The sequence below is a fragment of the Mustela nigripes genome, chromosome 1 (genome assembly GCF_022355385.1).
Source record: "Mustela nigripes isolate SB6536 chromosome 1, MUSNIG.SB6536, whole genome shotgun sequence".
Lineage (NCBI taxonomy): Eukaryota > Metazoa > Chordata > Mammalia > Carnivora > Mustelidae > Mustela > Mustela nigripes.
In genome coordinates, this window is record NC_081557.1 from 97,120,290 (window position 1) to 97,135,697 (window position 15,408).

Consider the following 15,408-nt stretch of genomic DNA (forward strand, 5'->3'; position numbering starts at 1 on the left):
CCCGCAGAAGTGCTGTCTGACTTCCTGGGTTTGGGGTTCAGCTTGAGCCACTGCAGTTCTCAAGGGGGAGGAATGAATGAATGAATGAATATAGCTTGGGGCTGGGAAATCTGTTTTCGTATCAGCTGATGATAGAGGGAAGAACAAAGCAGCCTCAGCCGGGTGAGGACTGACCATTACGGCAAGCTGCTTTACAGCCCATCTTTATGTCTGAATTAGAATATCTCACATCCAACAAGCACTCCTTCTAGAAACTCCTGGTTCTCAAGACAAAGTAAGGACTGCCATGTGGAGGGAAGCACTTGAGTTGGCATGTGATATTCTGCTTTTCTTCGCTTAAAGTCTACGTAGAATTCCGGCAATTCCTTCGTCTAAGTTTCAATGAACTCTTGGTGTTACCTTAAGAGTTTTGTGAAGGTCTGATGGGAGCAAACAGACATGTAAGGGTGCCGAGAGCTGGCTACTAAATGACAATTGAAAAGGATGTATTTCCCATGTTACAACACCTATTACAACTTAGGGAAGCTGTCACCTTGGGCCAAAGAATCAAATTGTGTCCTGAATTCTCCCTTTGATACTCTGGCTGTTGATGCACATTCATTGCCTTTGTTAAGGCATATGGTCAACCTCATATGCTAATTATAACAGCAGCTCCAATCCTGCACAAGTCCTGGGTCCACACCCTGTACCGTGTGACTTTGCAATTCTTCTTACTGAAGGGGCTAAGTGTATATCCCCACCCCTTTTCTCTGTATTCGATTATTTCCCTTGTTTGGCCAACGGGGTAAGTCAGAGGTATCTGAGCCTACAGTGGAAAAGGCCTCACATGTCCTCATCCGTTCTTTTGCTTCTCTGTCACTGTCTGAAAGGAACATAACTCATACCCCATTGGACCATGTGCATCCCAAAGAGGAGGACACATGGAACAGAGCTGCCTCAATCACCAGACATTTGCCCAAGGTGCCGTAGCTTGAAGCAGAGCTGCCTGGCCCAGCCTAGATCAGCCAACCCGCTGGCCACACCCCCAGGTGTGTGAGCAGTAATAAATGTTTTAGATCACCTTGTTAGCTGTGGCAGCAATGCAACCATTATACCTGGTAACGCAGGTGTACAGGTGTGGACAGGTGTGCACTGGGGAAGGCTGGGTAGCTTACACAGTCTAGTTTTCCTGGTAAAATTATCTTGGTCCAGGGTCCCATCCTTAATTTGACAAGCCTAAACCCAATTAAGAGACTAATATATTTATACATTGAGAAATATTATCAACCAAACTGATGTTTCTATTAGTCTGTTGAGCACATGCTCTGCTTCTGGGCAAGAGATTTCCCAGTGAGCATGGAATCAGAACAAAGGGAGTTATCGGGTTTGAAAGGTTAGGTTTTGACAGTCTGCTCTATCCATCTTTACAAAAGAGATTTATCCGTCTGGCAGATAATAATATCAGGGTGCCTTTTACTCTTCATAGTGCTGATGTGAGACTGCCAATTTATAATTTTCAAAATTTCCCTTTTCTAGGCCTGATTTCTTCCCTCTGTTCAAACATTTTTCTCCAAATAGTGTTATGGGCAAAACTACTAGTCATCCACTGATACCTGCTGTCTGTCCATTTCTCTTAGCGAGAGTCCTGAATGTTACCAAGGCAGACGCTCTTCCATTTAAAGACTATTCCCCCCTCCCTTGCAATTTGGTTTATCCCTGTGATGCAGTTTTGACCGGTGGGTCACCCACGGCTCTGTGGGTGCTGTGGGTGGGAGCTGCATCCGGTGGGGGTTAGTCCAGTGGCAGGGGGGCCAAGAGCGCAGTGAACGGTGGTCCTCAGTGGAGCTGGGCGCGTCAGTGGAGCCCTGGAGCAGAGCAGACAACCCTGAGTAAGACTGCTGGTTCCACAGTGCAGAATGGACAAACGCTTAACCTTCTCCTTCCCCATATATACCAAAGGGAATGACCTTTGAAAGTGAGGGAGGTTGGCAATGGCATTGTGCACATGTGTCTAAGATATAGGAACAGTAAGCCAGCTACTTGCAGAACTAGAAGTAATTAATTTCTAACTTCAGACATGTTCCAGAAACTGAATAAACCAAGTTTTGGTAAATGGATTTTATATAGATTTTTTTTTTTTTTTTTTTTTTACAGCGAGAAGACTTTAGTGTTTTCAGGATTTTTTAATAACTGTCTCAAGTTGGGGCATATAAAACTCCTGTTGGAGCATATAAAACCCCCATTTTATCTGCTACTCATAATATAGATCAAATACAGTAGTTCTGGACATACCCTGCCCATGAAAATAAGATAAATGGGGGTTTCAGAATTGGGAGATGAGAGAGATGATTATGTGGCGTCACATCCAGCAATACCCACCAAGTAAAGTAGATGCAAGTATTCAGTAACTGGTAAAATTCCTAGAAGTCTGCATATTTAACTTTTATTTCTTTGTTTTAACAAAGTGATCCCAAGGGTCCTGATTATTAGAGAAGGTTGTTTGAAAAGTCAGGATCTAAGTAAGCCATCCTCACCCTTGCGTTGATCACGTTAGTCCAAGGCTTTGACCTCCTCTTGGTCTTCCTTATCTGACTCTGACATCACTTTCCTGTTGGCAGTAACGTGAATCTGTTTTAAGACACAGAGCTCTGTAGTTGTGAAGACCACGCAGCAGGGAAACAACTTCTGAAAGTTTCCCCAGTGCAGATTTACTGTCTTGGATCGTGACCATGCATCAGATTGGGCAGCCAAGTATAAACGTGCAGGTGGGAAGAGTGGTCGTTGTGCTGTGAAGTGTGACGAGAGAGAAGACTGCCTACACACAATGTATTTTGCTCACAAGTCACACTTGTGATCATCACGGGTGACTGATTTCTTTGGATTACCCACTGGTCCTTCTTTCCTTCTAGTCAGACCTCTTTTAAAATGCAAGTATTCCTGTGGTAGACAGGAATTATACATCAATAAACATTTTGATACCAAAACCTTTCTATGAACACACTTTCTATTTCTAGTTCTTTCTGACAAAAGGGGATCTGGATTATCCTCAGAAGGTCTGTTGGAGGACGATGGTAAAGGTGTGTATCTCTGTGTGCGGGCGGGGGTGGGGGTTGGGCAAATAAGAAAGGATGGAGGGAGGAAAAGAGGGCAAAAGTGAAGTATTTTACGATAGTGTCAAAAACTGAAAAAAAGTTTATCATGTACAGTATAAAAGCATCACCTTCTAGATTAGCTAATACTGAACTACATGATCTTTTGGAACTAAATTTTTTTTGTTACCAATATTTTCTGAATTCCTACATGTAGTCAGTGTGCTAGGCACTTTGGGGGACTCAGTTTCTCAATGAGCTTGCAATATAGTTGATAGACAGGTGAGAAATACATGAGGGGCATCTGAGTGGCTCAGGTGGTTAAGTGTCTGACTCCTGGTTTGGGCTCAGGCATGATCTCAGGATGGTGAGACTGCGCCCCACGTCAGGCTCCGTGCTGAACATGGAGCCTGCTTAAGAGTTTCTCTCTCCTTCTCTGCCATCACCCCGCCCCCTCACTCATGTGCTTTCTCTCTCTCTCAAAAAAAAAAAAAAAAAAAAGTTAAATAATGTAATAGTTGATGAGTTGAGTGATTATAAAATATGGCTACTTGTAGTAAACAGTTATTTGCAGAAAAAATGGTACAGATGGTAACTTTATAAGATGCTCAGAGGAGGAAGATGTCCCAGTGAAAGGGAGTGAGATCTAAGGCTTCAGGGCAGAGGAGCGAAAATGAGCAAGTTGAATACAAAAGGAATTAGGCAAACACATACGGAATCATCCATTCAAACTGTGAAATAATGTTTTACTCTTAGGCGAATCAACAGAGGTGTTACCAGGAATGTCCTGAAGATTCCTATAAAAATATGCCCAGAAACCTAAGGGCCCAGACTTACTGCTGATACTGTGTAAGTACCAGATTTCACCCATTATTTGAATCAGATAAATGCATCTTTCCATTGGCAAGTTTTGCTCTACTCTTAGAAGCTGGCTCAAATAATCTAAGAAGGAAGAAGTTATACTGCTGAGTATTACGTAGACAACACAGCCAGGAGATTAAATGATCTTTTCATTTCGTTCAAAACTTTTAAAAATTGCTATGGACTTCTTTATTTTTTAAGAGTATTACTTTGATTACATTAAGGGGAATCAGCCTCAATGAGAGAAGAATCTACATTCTCTTACTCTCTAACTGTTCTTCCCTGAATACAGCATGCAAATATGTATTTGCCAAATTAATGTTGAATTAGCCACATGGACTTTCAGTCATAAAACAAAAGGTGGGAAGATTGTTTTCTTAGAGCTTCTTCAATGATTAACTGGCGATAGGTGGTTTCAGCTCTTCTGGACCGTGGGCCTCCTCCTGCTCTAACATTATTCTGGGGATAATAAGGCTATGAACCCCTCCCTGTGGGGTTCCAGCCCTTGCTACCTGAACCAAGGTTTAACAAGCTTAGGGATGCCTTTGGTGGTGTGGGAGCTGGTAATCTAAGAGACCTGCTGAGTTGCTACAGATGAGGGGGCTAAGTGTGGGGAGTGGGGAGGGAGCTGGGGGGCCAGAATGGGAAGTGCAGGGTAGGGAATGGGTGCAGGGATTCTGGCCTGATAGGCTGTCCTGCCTGAGCGCTGTACCCCGGCCTACTGCACAGAGACGCAAATGGGCACACACACTTGAATGTGGATGAGGAGAAGGTTTATTCAAGGGAAGAAATCTGGGAATACAGTAGAAGGCTAGAGGGTAGGAGGCAAAGGGAGTACCAAAAAAGTGCTTCTCTAAAGAGGGAACTAGAAAGGTAAGAACATTTTTGACAGATGTAAACTTACTTTGCTTTGTGTACTTTGGCCTTTGGCTTATAAGGAAGGGAAACCAGTTCTTTCTAAAAACAAAACAAGACAGAACTCAAAAAGCATAATTTTTACTTCTTGCACTGACTGACATTTCCTTACTGGGGAAAAAAAAAAACAAACTTAAGGTCTAATTATCAGAGTTGGTACAGACTAGCTTCTTCAACCTGGAGACACTGGGATTAGAAACGTTCCAAATGAAGGGTATTTAGGGGTTAGTCCGCAGAGCAGGTGTTGGTACATCTATAAGTTTATAGGGTGCTGTTATTTATTTTACTATTTTTCTGTGTTTCTCTTCATTAAGCATTTGTTTTTGTATGATCTAATAACGATCAGTCATTGTAAAACAAAGATGAGCACAGCGGTAGCCCATGTGACAGAGGCCCATGTGACTGTCCTACAGCTTTAACATATGGGACAACAAACCTGCTGTCACGGCCACCTCATTTCTCTCCGAGCAGAGCTGCACACTCTAGAGAACTCTGATTTCTCAAGGATGACGAGACTGCCTGATGTCTATCCCCTGCCCCCACACCAGTAGATAGAAGGCTCTGGATTATGAGTATTTAGGTTTATGGGGACAATCCATAAAACCTCTGAGAATCTGCCGTAGTGTCCCCACCCCACACAGATTCATCTGAATGCCTCTCAGTCTCACCGAGATCCTTTCTTCTCTTTGTTTTCTTAGGAGTTGGAGAATCTCATCTCTCCTTTTAGCCTGCTTAAAGGAAAAAAAAAAAAGTGGGTGAGTTTTTTGACTCAATAATCAAGCTTTTGTCTGTAAAGGATAGTTTTTTTTTTTTTTTTACATTTACATTTTTTTACATTTTACATTTACATTTTACATCTGGCATCTTTGGTAGAATTTCAAAATATTTTCCATGATAGATTTATACTTTCCATTTGTAACACAGTTGATTCCAGAGGACACTGCTTTATAAAACAATGTGACTTTGATACTCAGTGGAAGTGTATTTTTTGGTGCCCATCTAATAATCTAAAAACTTTTATTAAGACTTTACTACTTAAACTATGCTAAGAAGTGTATGTACATTATGCCATTATTTTCTTGTAATAACTCAGAAGTTTGACACTACTATGACCCCATTTTACAAAGGAGGACACTAAGGTTAAAGGAGTTGCCCACAGCGGCGAACTGTGGTTGATCCCGCTCTGTTTGACAACAAAGCCCAGCCTCACACCCCACGAAACCGCCATTAAGTAGCGAGGTCAGCAAACTCCAGCAGCAGCCCACAACCCAAGCCATGACAAGAAGGCCCTTAGTAGGTCACATATGGAATCTCGTTCATCTCTCCTCTGCCTTTGATTTTGAGACACAGACACTCTCAGGGAAATTTTCCTAAGTGTTAAAAACTAATTTAGTGTAGGCATGAAGATTTATCAAGATATAGACTACAAACGAGAGGGAAATACAGGTACAAAAATTCTTTCAGAAAATCCAGTTATGTTCAGTTTTGGAGATATCAAGGCAGAAAATCGCCATTGCGACTATTTGAGAACAAAAGAAAAACCTGAAAATCAGATAAATAAAATTTGCAACTTCAAGTGGCCAAATAACATGAAAGAAGCACTGTTTAGATCAAGGCTAGAAGCAAGAAATAACAGAAGAGATGCAGATTTGTCATAGTCGGGTACACAATCAAAGTCAGCCATCCATTCATTGCTCTCCTAGGGCAACCGTAAGCTGGCTGGCTTAAAGCAACAGGAATTTATTGTCTCACAATTCCGGATGCTAGGAGTCCAAAATCAAGGAGTAGGCAGGGCCACGCTTCCCCTGAGACCTGGAGGGGACCCCTCCCTTGCCTTCGCCTAGCCTCTGGTGGTCACGGGCAATTTGTGTCACTCCCTACTTGCAACTGTGTAACTCTGAACTGGGCCTGCACAGGCACTTGCTTGCTCCCTGTGAGGCTGTCTTCTCCCGGCTGTCTCAAAAGGACACCCCACCCTAATCCAGTAAGAATTAACTAATTTAACTAATTCCATCTATAGCAGTTCTATTTCCAAATAAGGTCACAACCAGAGGTACAATGTTTTGGACTTCGACGTATCCTTTTTATTTTTTTTAAATTTAATTTGATTTTTTTTTAAAGATTTTATTTATTTATTTGACAGAGAGAGATCACAAGTAGGCAGAGAGAGAGAGGAGGAAGCAGGCTCCCTGCTGAGCAGAGAGCCTGATGCGGGACTTGATCCCAGGACCCTGAGATCATGACCTGAGCCGAAGGCAGCGGCTTAACCCACTGAGCCACCCAGGCGCCCCCAATGTATCCTTTTTAAGCGGAGACACATTTCAACCCACAAAGAGCCCCTGTGAGGTACCGTGGCTGTGCTAGGGGCTGAACAAGGCATTTCCTGCCTGCAAGGGCACTGCAGAGAATAGTCTCCAATGTGCTACCATGCGGGTAGTCTAGGGTGCGATCAGAGACCTCAAGAGAGACCCTGAATTCAGACTAGGGTGGGGATGTATGTACGGGGAGCCTCGAAGACGTCCCAGAGGAGACAAGCTGGTGCCTGCCAGTGGGAGTCACGAGATCGCAACAGACACAGCATGGGGATGAGAGTTTTGAAGCAGTGGAAGCAGGTTGTGCAAAGCCCCAGAGGCTGCTGCATGGCCAAGTCGTTCCTCGGGAGCAGTCCTCCGCCCAGACGGCTCCAGGAGAAGCTACCAGCCCCGCAAGTGCTCCAAAGAGATGTCTGGGAGAAGGAGCCCATGCAGGGTGTGAGCAATCAGCAGCTAGGGCCAGGGCACCTGCTCCTGGGCTTTGCCTCCTTTTGTTCATGTCACATGAATCTTGCTTTTTATAGCCTGTGACATTTTTATGTTGGGACAGGATTTCTACTTTTTTACTTGAGTTTCAGGCCTCTTATACCACAGTTATTGAAAGAAAAATAATCCAGGGTACTTGTAAACACTAAGTTTCATAATACCTGTCTACTTGCTGGGGACTGAATTAAATAACGTCTGTAGGTAAGGACTTAGCGTGTTTTTGATGTAGGTATTCAAAGCTGGTTTCTTTTCCAGCTTTTCCATTAGGCACGTGCTACTTGGCTGCAATTAGCTGTCCCCAAACTGTGATTATATAGGCCTTTATACCTTTACTGAGGTACTGATCTTACTTTCCTTCTTTTATCTCATAGTTGCGACCATGACTGTTTCCGAGTCTGTTCATCTTTTTAACCTTCCTTAGAGCTAAGCAGTGCCTCATGGATGACAGTCAATGAATTTTTGTTGAACTGAATTGATTGAGTCATTATGTCTGAATGGAATCATTGCACTAATACACAATTATTAGCCTAAGCAAAAACAAAAAGAAGAAAAAGAAACACATTTTAGTAAGCGAAATTAAACAATCTATCCATCAATAGTTCTTAAAATCCCTTATGAATAAAACTCTGTGACTTTATATATATATGTATGTAGCCATAGGCAAATTAGACAGTCGTTAACACTGCTCATATACACATAGACACGTATTTAGTTACAAGATCTAAAAGAAATTGTAAAATTAAAAATTCATTTGTCTTAGAGAATTTATTCTAGGATTGGTCCAGACCAAGTACATGTTCACGGTAGGAGAACGCCACCAGCCAGCACGGAGCTACCAGCATCACCGTGTAGCGTGAGTTCTCATGGCTTGTGTAACCTGGCCAAGGGCTCCAATTACAGAATTTTATTTTAAAAGTGGGGGAAGGAGCCATTGGCTGTGGAGCCTCTACCTACCTCAGTCTCTAGCTCCCAAACCCCTCTCACATCATCCCCTGGTCCTTCCTTTCTTGGTGAAAAACAACTCACACAGATTTTATGTTAAAAAATAGATGCATTTTGGGGCGCCTGGTGGCTCAGTGGGTTAAAACCTCTGCCTTCGGCTCAGGTCATGGCCCAGGGTCCTGGGATCGAGTCCCGCATCAGGCTCTCTGCTCAGCGGGGAGCCTGCTTCTCCCTCCCTCTCTGCCTGTTTTGTGATCTCTCTCTGTCAAATAAATCTTTAAAAAAAATAGATGCATTTTTTTCTTTTGATTTCAGGTCCTTTTTTACCTTAATGGACTTTAGTAGCAAATCAGTTTTATAATATAATGCACCAGAAACAAAGCTTTCAAATATGATTTGATTTCTGCTTCTTGGACATGTTTCCTGGGAATGAATAAGAAAATTACTGTAGGCAACAGTGTCATCAGAACAAAAACATGGCCAAGTAGTCTAATAGATCTCTGCCTTGTTAGTTAAATAAATTCAGTGGTGAGGGAAAATCCTTACAATTTACCTTAGCAGTAGGGATAAATAATTTACTTATTAATTTATATTATAATTATATAAATAAATAATTTACTTGTTAATTTATATTATATTAGTTTGTTAATTTTATAACAACAGAATAATCATTTCTAATCACAGTATTTTGGTTGTGTTCAATAATGGAATGTTGTATTTATAAGGCATTTTGGTCATAAAATTTATTAATTCTTTAAATGATATAGGGAAATCAGAATTTATAATATTTTAATATAATATTTTCTTATATATTTATAAATTCAATTTATATTATATACTGTTCTTGAAAAATATGTTATGAAATAAAAATTGATTCTAGGAAATTAAGATATATAATATATAGATTTAATATCTCATAGGTGGTTAATGAATTTTAGTGTCACATCAAGAATTAAATTGCTTAGTTCTTGCTCTTTAGCTTTACAGAGCCAAATGACTTGGGGGTCACAGCATATATTCTAGAGCCAAGCATTTGGGTTTGAATCTCAGTTCTGCTGTATGCTTAATGGCAAGTAATACCTTCCCTATCCCCACTGGTTCCTCCTTTCTTCCCTCTAACTGTCATCACTAACCCACAGGTTAGAGGCTTACGATCCAGAGTCAATCAAAAAGCCACTCTCTGAGCCTTGGATTTCTCATTTTTAAGGAAGGTTGTTGTGAAAACTGGAGATCATGCCAACACTGCGTAATGCTAAATATTTAATAATGGTAGTTATTATTATTATCAGAGAAAAATTTTCTTCCAACGCTTTCAAAATGTGGAAGAGAGGGAAGAAGCGAAGGATAGGTTGCCTGCCCTCTGTGGACAGGTGCAGAGGGTACTGACGGCTCCACCTCTGGCCTCCAGGTGAGCTGCTGGAGAGAGCTGGGGGGAAGAAGAGGGGAGACCAGGAGGGGAGACGAGGGGGGGTGCCCAAGAGATTATCCGCCCTTGATTACGCAATGCAAATGCCTCTGTCCACAAATTCCCCAGCGCAGTATAGACATTCTCCCTAGGTAATCTTCAGTTATTAAAGAGACTCTTAATAATTAAAACACTAGACTTTAAAAGAAAGGTCCTTTCTTCACAAGACCTAGTTCTCCTACGAAAAATGTATTTTTTCCTTGGCCTATTACTGTAATTTTTTGAGTGAATCATTAACCAGAAATAGCACATGTGTCTATTCCTCTGATTACTTATCTACATTACCAAAAGAAATTTTCTCTGCATTACCACAGCACAAGCAGAACTACCAAATTTAATCCTAAAACTATCTTAGAAGAGTATTGGAATGATTTCAAAACTGATTCTTTGCCTAGACACCTGGCAACCATCCCAAAACTCAGAGAATCTAGAAATTCTTGGAATTAATTTGGTATAGTAGTTAAGCACCTTGGTCCATTGTCAGATACGCCCAGACTCAGTCTTTACTATATTTTAGCTATGTGCCTTTGAAAAAGCCACTTATATGTTTCAAGCTCAGCTTCCTCAGGTTTTAACAGAGGTAGTTATGGTCCTCCTCAGAGATTGTTCTGATGATTAAATAAGAATCACAGTGTATGTGCTATGTAGTTAGTTCTCAAAATATTACTATTATATAACAAGAGGAGCAGATGATCTAAAAGGAAGAAACCATGAAGAAAATAGACTAAAAAAATACTAGAGGAAATACATTAATTCACATGGAAATTTAAAGAAATTCTTTTTTCTTTCCACTGAATATAAATGCAATATATGGTCATGGCACAAACACCGGAAAATGAAATAAAAACACGTAAAAATAAATATTTAGGGGCGCCTGAGTGGCTCAGTGGGTTGGGTCTCTGCCTTTGGCTCAGGTCATGGTTTCAGGGTCCTGGAATCGAGTCCGGCATTGGGCTCTCTGCTCAGCAGGGAGCCTGCTTCCTCCTCTCTCTCTGCCTGCCTCTCTGCCTCCTTGTGATCTCTCTTTCTCTGTCAAATAAATAAATAAAATATTTAAAAAATAACAATAATATTTAAACACATCCACTCTGAATCTAAATCTTTTTTAAATCTAAATCTTAATGTAAGTTTATAATTTTAAAAGCTATAGAAAGTTCAGAAGAACATTAAAGGAGCTCCAAAATAAGCAACCTAAGAATTTAAATTTATGCACCAAAGGGAGAAAGGCAGCTAGATAAGCAGCAGGCTAACTTAATGATCATAACACAAAAAGCATGCTCAGTGCTGGAAAGAAGGTAACAGTCCAGTTAAAAATAGAGTCACGGAAATAGGAATGAGCTGAAAGGTGCTTAAAGATGATGATAAGCCTCGTTTGCTTGGGACAAGATGTGTGTTTTGGGGAAAAGGATTATAAAGGGTGAGATAGTTGGGTAGCATCATATTGAAGACTTTGATATAAATATGACTCTGCTTAAACCTGATTTAGTAGAAAACAGGAACTATGTTTCTGACCACAATATGCTTTAGAAATTAAAAAACCAAATGTCTTAAGAAGACTTCATACACTTGGAAATTAAAAAGCATACTTCTGAATAATTCTTGGGACAAATTAGAAATCAAAGTAGAAGTTTAGAAATACATAGAAATGAAATAATAATGACAATACTATATAGTTTGTGAGATGCACCTAAAATAGTATTTTGAGGGATATTTATAGCTGTAAATACTTATAGTAGAAAAGAAAGAGAATGGAGAATTAAGAAACAAACTGAAAAGTCAAGGGAGGTAGAAGGAAAATAAGAACTAATTCAATATTGAAGGAAGAAGTAATAAAAAACCAAATGACTAGTGCCACAGAGGCCAAAAATATGATGGAGAATAACAAAGCCAAACATTGGTTTTTTGAAGACTATTAAAATAGATCCTTTGGCATAATTATTAAGAAAAAATACAAATGATTAGAAATGAAAAGGAGAAATAACTACAGCTATGGCAGGATTAAAAAGATGATTAAAAACACTGAATCCAGGGCATCTGGGTGGCTCAGAAGCAACTGCCTTCGACTCAGGTCATGATCCTGGAGTCCCAGGATCGAGTCCCACATCGGGCTCCCTGCTCGGCAAGGAGTCTGCTTCTCCCTCTGACCTCTCTCCTCTCATGCTCTCTTTCTCATCCTCTCTCTCTCTCTCTCAAATAAATAAATAAAATGTTTTAAAAAACCCCACTGTTTTCCAGAGTGGCTGCACCAGCTTGCATTCCCACCAACAGTGTAGGAGGGTTCCCCTTTCTCCGCATCCTCGCCAGCATCTGTCATTTCCTGACTTGTTGATGATTGGGAGGGAGACAAACCATAAGTGACTCTTAATTTCACAAAACAAACTGAGGGTTGCTGGGGGGAGGGGGTTTGGGAGAAGGGGGTGGGATTATGGACATTGGGGAGGGTATGTGCTTTGGTGAGGGCTGTGAAGTGTGTAAACCTGGTGATTCACAGACCTGTACCCCTGGGGATAAAAATATATGTTTATAAAAAATTAAAAATTAAAAAAAAACCCACTGAATCCTTTATGCCAATACATTTGGAAATATAGATGAAATGGACAATTTGCTAGGGAAAGATAGCAAACTGATTTAAGAAATAACAAACAGGCTCATCCAGCTAAAACACAAAAGCAAAACAAACAAGCAAACCAAACCCGTGCTACTTATTCAGGTTAGGGTCCTACTTGTCACTTTAATTTTAATGGTGACTCTAGTTTTAGCTCACCAGTGGGGTTTGCCTTGGACTGAATCAGGTCTGAACTGCGCAGCTCTTTGCCACGTCTGCTAGTGCCGTAGCTTCAGTAAATCAGCTTCCATACGAGACTTTTCTTCCAGATTTCTAGGAACTATTGCAAAGGGTCTGTATAGGAGAAAGCAGCCCTTTTCCAGTGGATTTTTGATAGGGTTCTAGTTGGGAATCACTGATCCAAACCTTCATCATGATTTGCATAGAGTGAGGCATTACGATAAATTTAAATTTATTTACCTGCAAGGGTTCGCCAGTTCTGCCCATACATTTTGGCTCCATAGTTAAAATTTCAAAATATATTTTCAGTGATATATATATTTTTTCTTTTTTAATTTTAATTTTAATTTTTTACTTTTGCAGGTGGTAAATATAGGATTATGGGGAAATATTAGGAAAGTCTCCTTCCTTAACATGATGGGCAAGCCAGTCTTGATTGTGTCTTTCATTCAGGATGTGAAAATCTGGGGGACTGTGCCTTTTGCGATCCATTCATCATCTTTTTTTTTTTTTTTAAAGATTTTATTTGTTTTGTCAGAGAGAGAGAGAGAGAGAGCAAGAGTGAGCACAGGCAGACAGAGTGGCAGGCAGAGTCAGAGGGGGAAGCAGGCTCCCCGCGGAGCAAGGAGCCCGATGTGGGACTCGATCCCAGGACCCTGAGATCATGACCTGAGCCGAAGGCAGCTGCTTAACCAACTGAGCCACCCAGGCGTCCCCCATTCATCATCTTTTGATGATAGTCTACAACATTCCAAAATCTATTGCATTATCCTTTTACCCTTTATCAAAGCATTTTGTTTAATACTGAAGCTTACTTTATACCCACAACCATTTTATCTTTTAATTATGGGATGAAAGAAAACAGAGAGAGAGCAGAGAAGATAGACTTTCACTGAGTAACTGCTGGGTAACGGGCCTTGTGTGGGGAATCACTCACTGAGTCCTCAAGACGCAGGGAAGTGGGTGTTATTATTATTATCACTGCCTGACATATGGAAAGAACCCAACCACATAAAAGAAACCACTTCTCTCAGGGTCACTTAACTAACTAGTAAGTGGCAGGACCAAGTATTCAGACTCAGTCCCAGTACTGTTTGACTCCGTATCCCATGCCGCTTTGGCTAGACTCCTTCAAACACATCCTAGATATTTTGGAACACTTACACACACACACACACACACACACACACACACACACACGGGGATAGATGCTTTCTTCATGCAATCTTCATTTTGAAAGTGAAAAATTAATAATTGGGATTAACCATGGTGGATAAGACAAGTTTAGTCTATTCTCCAAAAGAATTATATTCTAGTAGAAGATTAGTGTTATGGGAATACACAGAGCGGAGAACTTGAGGTCAGCTTTGACCAAAGTTTATTTTATGGTATCACGTAGCGCTTTGCAAAAAGTGTGTTAAAGGGTAAAGAATAGTTGAATTATAGTAGTACTTTTTTTTTCAAGTAGGTTCCATGTTCATGGAGCCCAATGTGGGGCCTGAGCTCACAACACTGAGGTCAAGGCCTCAGCTGAGACCAAGAGCCAGATGGTTAACCAACTGAGCCAGTTGGGTGTCCCAGTAGTAGTACCTTTAAACTGATGAGATTTCTAAGATCTTATTTAATATAAACTAAATAGGATAGGATTTTTTGACTAAAAGTTAACTATTAAATAGGATAGGATTTTTTGACTAAAAGTTAACTATTAAATAGGAGTTACATTCCAGATTCAGACTATCATCTAGGCAGAGCCAAAGCTCTACAGTTTAACAGCCGTTAAGAACATTATCTGATTTCTTTTTTCTCGAGGCTCTTAAATTTAATTTTTAATTCTATGCCTATGATTGGGAGTCCGATGGGAGCATGAGCGACTTTCAGATCTTAGTCCTACAGATGTACTCCGCAGCAGGTTCTGTTCTCTTCCTGGTTACAAGTGCCAACTCGAGGAAGGTGAGGATTCTCATTGGCTTTAGGTAAAACCCAGTATCATCAATAAAAAGTCTCACATCTGGGCTTGATTCCAAACGGCAGCATGGACCTGCTAGCGCTGATTTTGATAATGCTTCAACGATGAATTTCCTCCATAACTTTACTCCCATTCCCTGAGCCGATTAATTGAAATCTGCTACACAGATGCTACAGTTTCCACAGAGTAAAATTATACCTACGATATAGTAAGATACAGAATGGTTGGACCTCGAATGATCTACTATCCACCTTCAAAGATCGCCTGAATAATCCGTGAAAAGGCTTTCTCCAGCATGAGTTTTCCGAGGCAAACCTAAGAGCAGCAATCTGCGAGAGAGAATGGCGGACGTCGGAGCATTATTGATTAGAGCGAGAATGCTGACTGGCAGGAAAAAGATGCGTATTTAAGCACCTTTCCATACCTCCTGGAAATTGCTTGATCCTGGCTTAAGTCCCAGCTCCGACATTTATAATTTTCATTTAAAAATGACAGCTTACTAAAATGAGAAAAACATATCAGCTTACTAAAATGAGAAAAACATGTCATTACACAAGAGGGAGTCAATACAATTTTCCTTAAATGTAGGTTTTAATAAAATGTTAATT

At 40.6% G+C, this 15,408-nt stretch overlaps 1 protein-coding gene and 1 long non-coding RNA gene across 6 annotated transcripts in view; one reads left to right on the forward strand and one right to left on the reverse strand.

Annotated features, from left to right (window-relative positions):
- Positions 1-148: 148 nt before the first annotated feature.
- HOATZ (HOATZ cilia and flagella associated protein) overlaps positions 149-15,408 on the reverse strand; it is a 29,112-nt gene continuing 13,852 nt past the window's right edge. For 2 of the 5 annotated variants that reach the window (XM_059392825.1, XM_059392822.1), the window contains exons 5-8: positions 5,513-5,575; positions 4,834-4,886; positions 2,514-2,587; positions 149-1,844 (exon numbers count right to left, since the gene is read on the reverse strand). In XM_059392825.1, coding sequence (XP_059248808.1) covers positions 2,530-2,587; positions 4,834-4,886; positions 5,513-5,575 — 174 coding nt within the window. In that variant the 3' untranslated portion in view covers positions 149-1,844; positions 2,514-2,529. The other 3 variants (XM_059392830.1, XM_059392835.1, XM_059392840.1) reach the window with 3 other exon arrangements.
- LOC132013088 (uncharacterized) lies at positions 2,993-5,600 on the forward strand. Its single transcript, XR_009402873.1, has 3 exons — positions 2,993-3,056; positions 3,825-3,917; positions 5,543-5,600. It is a non-coding gene; the product is annotated as an uncharacterized LOC132013088 (long non-coding RNA).